The 9,015-nt window shown below is 37.3% G+C and overlaps 2 protein-coding genes across 4 annotated transcripts in view; one reads left to right on the forward strand and one right to left on the reverse strand.

The window, feature by feature from the left end:
* Positions 1–405, forward strand: part of Fkbp7 (FK506 binding protein 7) — a 13,403-nt gene extending 12,998 nt beyond the window's left edge. For 2 of the 3 annotated variants that reach the window (XM_023719091.1, XM_004634715.2), the window contains exon 4: positions 92–405. In XM_023719091.1, the coding sequence (XP_023574859.1) occupies positions 92–253 (162 nt within the window). In that variant the 3' untranslated portion in view covers positions 254–405. Of the gene's footprint in view, positions 1–52 lie in introns of all 3 variants that reach the window. The other variant, XM_023719090.1, reaches the window with a different exon arrangement.
* A 1,583-nt stretch (positions 406–1,988) lies between these two features.
* Pjvk (pejvakin) lies at positions 1,989–8,893 on the reverse strand. The gene is made up of 6 exons (XM_004634716.2): positions 7,009–8,893; positions 6,035–6,230; positions 5,394–5,535; positions 3,961–4,078; positions 2,578–2,676; positions 1,989–2,283 (listed from the first exon to the last, which is right to left on the reverse strand). The coding sequence occupies exons 1-6, from the start codon at positions 7,217–7,219 to the stop codon at positions 1,991–1,993; spliced, it is 1,059 nt and encodes a 352-aa protein (XP_004634773.1). The 5' UTR covers positions 7,220–8,893; the 3' UTR covers positions 1,989–1,990.
* Between the last annotated feature and the right edge of the window lie 122 nt (positions 8,894–9,015).

Raw genomic sequence — 9,015 nt, forward strand, 5'->3', positions numbered from 1 at the left:
TGAACTTTATGCTGTCACCAAAGGACCACGGAGTGTTGAAACATTTAAACAGATAGATGCAGACAATGACAGGCAACTTTCTAAGCCTGAGGTAAGCTATTACTTGGAAAGAGAATTCGAAAAAGATGAGAAGCCACGTGACAAGTCATATCAGAATGCAGTCCTAGAAGACTTCTTTAAAAAGAATGACCACGATGGCAATGGCTTCATTTCTCCCAAGGAATATAATGTGTACCAACATGATGAACTATAGCATATTTTAACTACTTACTCCACTTCACATATAAAACAATTTACTTTTCTCTATCTTGTGTTTTCTACTTTCCTCCCATGAGAAGATACTTTTTCCCCAAAAATACATGGTAGTTTTTGTATAATAAATGTGAGACTATTTCGCAAATTTAACTCTCAAGGAAAGTATTATTATATTTCCTGTTTCTTTATGAATTGTGCACTCTGGAGTGAATCTGTGTCCCAGTTGGCAGTAATCTCCCTTCAGGATATAAGAAAATGTATCAAAATCTGCACACTCCTCCCAACCTTAGCTGCGTATATAAATACGTAAAGACCCAATATTTTAGATGTTAAAATGTGCCACATTTATAAAATATTCAGTAGGGAACTAGGAAGTAACCTTTCATTTGATTTTGTATTTCATAACATTATGGATAATAGGGTATACAAATGAGAACTAAAGAATCTGCCTTTGGTACACATGAAGGCAGACTGCTTATTGGTGCTGGGGATATATAGCTCAGTGTCATAAGCACCTGCCTGGCAAGTGCAAAGTCTTGAGTTCGATCCCCAATACCACAAAAAAACAAACAAACAAAAAACCCAAAGATTGTTTATCTCTGTCCTACAAGGAATCAAGATATTTTACCAGACCAAAGACTTTTTCATATCCTTCAGTAAGAATTAGTTCTAGATCTCAGAAATAATTATAAGTGTGCTATCTGTCTGCCTTCTCACAGGCCTTCATTAAATATCTACCAGCCCAGACTTTTTGTCTTCAGTTTTAAAACGACGCCAGGGAACTTTAGCTTCCAACTTCACAACATAATGTTCTTATCATTAGCAGTGAATGATCATTACAGACTTTCATTTTCAAAGAAGTACACATGTCCTACCTCCCTTTTAAATGACAGTAGACAGTTGTATGGAGACAAAATTGTGAACATACATCATCACATCACAAGAGCAATTAATGTCACCCTGTGAATTATGTACCTAAAACTCCATGCTGAACTCAATGTTTTTAATTTGATACTGCAATTAAACATTTAGGATTATATTAAATATTAATATTTTTTCTCCTTTTGCCAAGGCTAAGGCACTAAGGGACCATAAAATAGCCACTTACATACATCTGTCATCCTTAAACATTAAATTAGAATCTTAAGAATAAAACAGATAAGCTAAGTTTGGTAACACATACCTGTAAATCCCAGCTTCTCAGGAGGCTGAGGCAGGAGGCATCTCAAGTTCAGGTGGGCAACTTAGTGAGAAAATGTCAAAATTTTTAAAAACAGTGGAGTTTTAGCTCCATAGGAGACCAATTGCCCTAACATGCCCTAACATCCTGGATTCAATCCCCAATACCACAAAAAAAAATTTATTTTTTAGAATTTATAAAATTGATACATTTAGAAAATCTTTTGTTATCTAAAGTGATAGATTAAATCCCAAGTGATTATAAAGTGACTTGACAAATTTTTGAAAGATTGTCTATATTTTGAATTTTATATTTATACTGCTGTATAATCGCTTCTCAGCTGAGATCAAGTATATATTTATACTGCTATTATCAATGTTATTAATCTTGATAATTTATGAGGTAGACAGTAATGTTATCATCTGTACCTGGGGAAAATGATACCCACACAGGCTGTTCTTCCTTCCTAACTCAAAAGCAAACCTAGGCAATTTAGGGAAGGCTTATATGGCAACTTGTACTTAAAACACCAACAAACTATATTCATTTTTCTTTTTATTTCATTCTCTTATGCCAAATATCAAAACAAGGGACTGCATGAAGTCTAACATACTTCTGTCCATCCACAGAGCACTGGAAGCAGCCATAGACGGTCTCCCTTTTTAAGTTCCCCATTCCACAGAATATGCAAGGCCCTTTAGGAATGTTGTGATTGAGCAAGTTAACTCTTATGTGAGTCCCTTCCTTGAGTGAAATATCAGTCATGCTGAGAGGTTTGTCATAGTACTCAGAAAAAAGGTCATCCAAGTAAAACTGTGAGCGAGAAATGGCATCCATCACTCTTCTATCTAAAAGAACAAAAGCAGAAATGGATTAGAAGCCAAAATAAAAATATACAATCAAAATGGCATTATAAATACAGATATGGGCATACATACATTTAGATATAGAAATAGATACAGACAAAGGCACGGGCATAGGTACATCATCTGTCATGAAATGACTTGGCTATTAAATTTTTCCTTAATAGATGAGAATAACCTGACATATTAATCCAGAATAACTTGACAGAATAACAAATAACCTGACATATTAATCCAGAAAGAAAAAAAATCATTCAAAATATTCTTCAAAGTACATACTTCTTTCAAATAGTATATTTCTCAGTCTGTAGAGTAGTGCAAATGTTGCCGTTTCTTCCCTTTCAAATCCTCCTCTTGACACTGAAGTGACACAAAGGTCTACAAAACAATTTCAAAAAGATGTTATAATTTGAGTAATTGTTTTATTGAGTATTTTATAGGGGCAATGAATTTTTGTATGGACCATTCATTCATTGTGTACTTTAAAGTCAAATTTTACACAGTTTTTGAAAAGACATTCAGATGACACAAAATTCAAAAAGCTGAAAAGGGAGCTACTGCGACAAGTAAGTCTCTAGCCCACCCTGCACCCAGCCAGTCTTCTACCCCAGAGGCACTGATATGAGGTATGCTTCCTGGAAAATCCATGTATTTTGCAAGGAATATGTATAAATATGCAAAAAATTCTCTAGCACCAATACTTACATACTACATGTTAGGTAGGATCTCTAGAGCTACCTCACACTTAAGAGCTTCATAGTATTCTGTTGTATTTTGTTGTACCACTGTGAAAGTCCACTTACAATGGTTTCCTGGCTTTTACTATCAGGATGTGAATATCCTTTACATGCCTACCAATTCACTTATCTGTAAGCTCTCCTGTGGGATGAATTCCTGGGCACATAGGCCAAAGTACATGTATATTTTAGATTTTGGTGGATATGAGTTTATACTCCTCCAATCAATCACTGTATCTCTAAAAACATGCACCCAAAGGATTCCAAATAGAATTTACTTACAACAGTTTTGTTTCTCAATATCCTACTCCTTCTTTCTATAGAATTTCAGAAATGGACAGAAATAGACATAAAAATGTTCATAAATTATCATAGCCAAGAACTCCCTTGCCTGGTCCTTTGGGCTATACCTGGCTTTGGGCCAGTTGCCAGGCAACTAACCTTAAAAGAAAACTAGAGTTGCACAAAGGATTACACCAGATGACAATTTTGGAGGAAGTATTTATGTATCTAAAGTTGCTTTTTAGGGAAAGTTGAAAAGAGTTGTGTTTATTTGATAAAAGTAAAGTTGTCTTGGGTGGCCTGATTAAAGCAATAAGACCCTTCAGGACCTTAATGTATACGTACCCCTACTTGCCATTCTCCAAAACTATAAGAAAGGCATTGGTTATCTCTCCGGTAAGCCAGGGGACATGGATTGGATTTTAGCTCTTATCTATAATTGGAAGTAGGGCCATGGAGAGTCAACAGCTTTTATAAAGCAGCAGAAAAGAGGCAGCAGATAAGCAGGCCAGGGAAGGACCTTTCTCAAGCATTAAGATTGGCAGTACTTAAAGCATCCCTTTCCTTAATTGCTAGAAAGAACTTGCTATTAAATTCTCTTTTAAAATATATCATTTGTCTTTCAAGCAGACCATCCACTCACCAAAGGCACCATCCAGGTAAATGAAGAGTTCAAAAACACTGAAAGCTATGGTTGTATGTGCTGGAAAAACAATAGCTTTGTCTCTTCCCTTAGGATTCTGTTCATCCATAAAATGAAACTAAAATAAATAAAATATTATTAAACAGCCTAACATGTCAGGATCACTTTTTTAGTTCTTAAACAAAACATCAAAACAACAAAATCCATTGAAGTAAAGAATTACCTATTTGAACTAAGCTGTTTATAGAAGAGATGCAGGTGGTCCAACATGGACTCATGATCTACATTGGGGAACATTTCTCCACATTTTTAATTTACTTTGGTATTCAAGTCAACGAATATCTGCAGTAGAAGCCTACTGATTTCAACTGCAAATCTTAGAAAGTAACTGTGTTTAAGTGCCACCTTGAAGCTTGCAGTCTAACCTGTCTACTCTTCCAGAACCCTCACCGCAGCTCTAAGTTTTCCAAAGAAATCATCAATTTATTTTCCAAAAAAATCATCAACAATCAAGTAAGTGCTTCAGTTTGTACCCCCACCCTGTAATCCAATGATAATAAGAATCTAGTAAATATTGACAGCTAAATATAGGTACTGAGAAGAACTTTCATTTGCAGACTCCAAAATATTATCCAAAAAATTATCATTCAGCCTTGTGTAAGAATCAGGTTTTAGCTGGTCATGATGGTGCATGCCTGTAACCCCAGCACTCAGGAGGCTGATGCAGGAAGATCATTGCAAATACAAGTCAAGCCTGGCCTATAAAGTGAGCTCAAGGTGGAGCTAAACTGCATAGGGAGACCCTGTCTCAAAAAGACCAAAAAAAAAGAAAAAACACAGATTTTGTCCTGTCAAGTCATGAATGTCAAGGATAAACAAAACCATAATTGAGTTTAAATTTAATTATTTTTAATTGTTTAAAAATAATTTAACGCTGAACAAAGCATGTTTGATGTTTGTTCACAGATAATAGTAGAAAAAGATGGGGCTGGGGATAAAGCTCAGCAGGCCTAAGTGCCTGTCTTTCAAGTGCAAGGTCCCAAGTTCAATCCCTGGTAACACACACACAAATAAATAAATAAATAAATAAATAATATACATTTAACTTTAAAAATTCAAAGTATGAACTGTATTACTTCAAAACAGTATCAAAGAATACAACCTATCCTCTTTTTATTCTTAAAATAGCCCTTAAATAGTAATAGAAGGGCACTCCAGTATGCACGTTATTTCACAAGTAGTGTTTTGAGTTATATTATACTTGTTTAGAATCCAAGTTTTCTTGCATGCTTTTTCATACTCTAAAATACATCATTCCTGTGCAAAACACTCTACAACTATAGCTCTTTCATCTCAGCGTTTGACAAAATGTCTCGTGATAAAGAGTACTTTTTAAAAATGCCCACTGGAAACTTGGCAGTGATGTGCTTTACCCGCATGGCTTCCCCTCGAATTCCCGCGTGGACTGACAGCGAGCACTGCCGCGTGGTTCTGATGCTTTCCATAACCACGCACAGCACCGCCTTCCTGCTGCTCCTGGACTGACGGATCAAGCTGTGGTCAAAGTTAATCTTTCTAAAATAAGAAAGATACATTCACATGATTCTGTTATATCATTATGTATACCATCCGTTATTTATTCATTCATGGATCATCTTTACCAAAAGCAAACAAGGCAGACATTATAAATCAGAAAATACACACCCCAAATCTTGAATAATATACCTTTCCTATTTTCCTAAACATGTTTATATAGAGTATTTTATTCTGCCTGTTGAGAATTTGTAGTGGTGGATGCTTGTACTATATTTGCTGTGAGGTCCTGTATTATTTCAATGTAATAATTTAGCAAACATGTGCAGAACTATACTGATTTTATGGAACTGAAAATCTTCTTTGACCCAAATGATTTCTGTATGTGTATCCTTATCTAAAGTTTGTCTATACTAATTTGTAGTATTTCAAACAAATTAATTCATATAGTATGTGAATACTGTAAACATTCTTTGTGATGAAGTTTATATAATTAAAAGTTAATGAAAATACTGAAGTATATTAGGATCATTATACAGACCGTGTAGTAATTTCCTTTAGTAATGTTGATACTTCCACTTCATGTTTGGTAACTACGCCAAATGAAGCTTTTACTGCAATGGAATCTGATCCAGTAACATTAATCCCAACGTCATTTACAATATGGTTGCCTCGACGTCCATAGAGCGAAACATCTGATTCATCTTCATAATTCAGCAACTGATAAGATGAAATACCTTTACCAGAAGGAGTATAGTATTTTTTAAATGTCTCAAATTTGTCTTACATAGGTTATATATAGTAACATTAATTTGCAATTGAAGACTCAGGTACTCAAATGTTAGTGTCTGTAAGAAAAATCAACATTTCAAACTAAGATTAAAAAACAGTAATTCAGCTCAACTACTTGGGCAGCTGAGGCAGGATTGCCCAGCCTGAGCAACTTGGTGAGACTCAGTCTTAAAACAAAAAATTAAAAGGGCTAGGGATGTAGCCAACCATTGGAGAACCCCTGATTCCATTTCTAAAACCACATATACAGAGAAAATTCAATTCAATTTTACAGTACTTAAAAAGAATACAAATTCTTTGTTCAGCCAAAGGAATATCTCAGCATCAAGAGCTGCTGGTGATTGAAGGAAAAAGTGTTTATAAGCAATAATTTTTTAAAATAATGATTTATTTTATGATCTATTTATTAATAAGTGAATTGTAAATACAAAATTTACTCATTTGACCATGTAAAATCAGTAAGATCAAATTAAAAAATACATTATTCTGTCATTTCCCAAATTGATTTGGTTAAATCAACTTATAAAATAACTGGTAGCTCAACCAATAAGATATTTGATGCCATAAAAACTTTAAGACATTATTAATCCTAACATTACTACTATCATAACAAAAGTTGCCTTTATCAATGCAAATGTATTAATTTAATTAGTATATAAGACCTATTTTTAGGTGACTGATTAACAGTCTCATGAATAGCCACTCCCAAACTTTTAAACTTACCAGCTGAAATTTCTCTGTCTCCTAGGAGGATATCTTTCAATGTAAAGGGTGTTGAGGTAAATTTATATCTAGGAAACAGAAAGCATCGCTTCTTTTTTACCACCAGACTTAGAGGTTGGTATTTGTCGGCTTCACTGAGGCTTGGAACCGGAACTAATCTCCCTCCATCTCCAACTTGCTTGACGAAGCTCTTGGTAGCAGCAGCAAACATATTAATATCAAAATGTCATCAACTGCAACCCCCAGGTAACAAATCCATCTTGACAGAGGAAAATCAATAACAAAACTAAGCTTTGTTCAATCTCAAATGTAATTACACGCGGTAAGAATACAAAGTATGGTCTCACGAAGATGTTTACTAACGTGCACATCACAACACTGCCTGCCTCATGCGCTCAGGTAATGAATAATAGATCGCTGGGGTAAAATGATACACTAAAAGCAGGTCTCACCGAGAACGCCAAAGGACAACAGTAAAACATACACAGAAAGTGAGGTTAAGCATACTAACAATGTCCTTGCGGAGGATTCTTCCGCTGACTGCCATTCGCCAGAGGCCATAGCCCAGTCTTGCAGGGAGCACATATTCCAATAGAAAACAAGGCCGTTTAAGCAGTAACATCAGTCCTCAATACTATCTACCAAGGACCTCGCCTAAAGGGAATTCTTTCACAGGTCGACCAGGCCAATTTTGGCAAAAGGAAAGTACTGATTTGAATCCTCATGGTATATAGTACACTGTGTGAGCATGTCATTCATTTTGTCTCATGTTTACCATAGTTTTCTTAATACTGAATACAATTTCACAGAATATGTGGAAATAACTGTATGCAGATCTTTATAAAATACTAAAAGCCATACTGCATATTAAAAGAAAAAAACTATCAGAACGCAGTCGTTCCTTCCTCAGAATCAGACTATTTGGAGTCTTGCTGCACTTAACTTTTGTTTCATCATTATGCCAGTTACTCCAACTGTAAGGTTTTGACTTGTTTTTAAGGAGTTCGTTGTTAATGCGGGAAGTGTTAAGCTCCCTGCCTCAGCATCCCAGACTGCTAAGAATTACATGGATGAACCACCATTATTCCTATCTTAATGTATTTTGAAATCGTGTCTCTGTGGTTCTTACAGTAAGTTATTCATGAAGGTGTAACATTGTTGGGTAATAACAATCAATATACATGCACGAGGTAGAGCAGGTGAGTAGGTGAGTATAGGTTTAAGGCTCAAATAATAGAAATTTGTTTAACTAGGTTCTAGATACTATCTCACTTGCTTTCAAACATCCAGGGTTCACACGCTACCAAAAGCATACTTTAATAATGTTCCTTTGTGAGACACAATAACAATGTATAATCCTGTACTTCACAACACCTAGTAAGCGCAGGGAGCTTTTTCCACAGGTGGCTAGCAAATGCCTCAGGCGACACACCTAATGTCGCCAGTCGACCGCCACCTAAAGGTGCTGCATTCCAGGCAAACGCCATTAAAACCACCAACCCAGGCAGGCAGAATCAGCCTCTGCCTGGATCCCGGTCCAGTCCACTGAAAGGTCTCATTTACACCCAAGCGCCTCGCTGGGCTCCGCGGCCCAACGTTCAGCTCGCAAGGAAAAATAAGACAAAGGCGCTGGCCCGCAGGAGAGGGGGCTGCGCCGCGAGGCTCGGGCCGGGCGACAAGCCCAGGGGCTGCAGCTCTCAGGACAGGCTCCTGCGACTCTCTAGCAACTGTGCATTCGGAATTTTACAATCTTTCCTCAAAGGCGCAGGCCCCACTCTGGACTCCGCATCCTCAACACCAGGCTTCCGGGAGCGCACGCTTCTAAGGATGGAGAGCCGCGATGCGCCGGGGTCGAGGCCGGGCGCCGAGAACCCGAACTCCGAAGTGGGGCGCTGAAGGGCGCGGGGCAGAGCTCAGGGGGTGGGGAGCGGCGGGCCGAGGCCTGGCGAGCCCAGGGGTGGCGCGGGCTCGGCGCGGCGCCGGGAGCCGGGGTGGGGGACGGGAAGG

The sequence above is a fragment of the Octodon degus genome, unplaced genomic scaffold, assembly GCF_000260255.1.
Source record: "Octodon degus isolate 3935 unplaced genomic scaffold, OctDeg1.0 scaffold00065, whole genome shotgun sequence".
NCBI classification, from domain to species: domain Eukaryota; kingdom Metazoa; phylum Chordata; class Mammalia; order Rodentia; family Octodontidae; genus Octodon; species Octodon degus.

What these genes read in the sequence shown, in the direction of transcription:
- Pjvk (XM_004634716.2), bottom strand. Translation starts at nt 7,219, where the DNA reads ATGTTTGCTGCTGCTACCAAGAGCTTCGTCAAGCAAGTTGGAGATGGA. An exon ending in TTCGAGGGGAAGCCATGCGG is followed by an intron (nt 4,079 to 5,393) that starts GTAAAGCACATC and finishes TATTTATTTTAG; the next exon opens with TTTCATTTTATGGATGAACA. An exon ending in TTACCTGGATGGTGCCTTTG is followed by an intron (nt 2,677 to 3,960) that starts GTGAGTGGATGG and finishes ATTGTTTTGTAG; the next exon opens with ACCTTTGTGTCACTTCAGTG.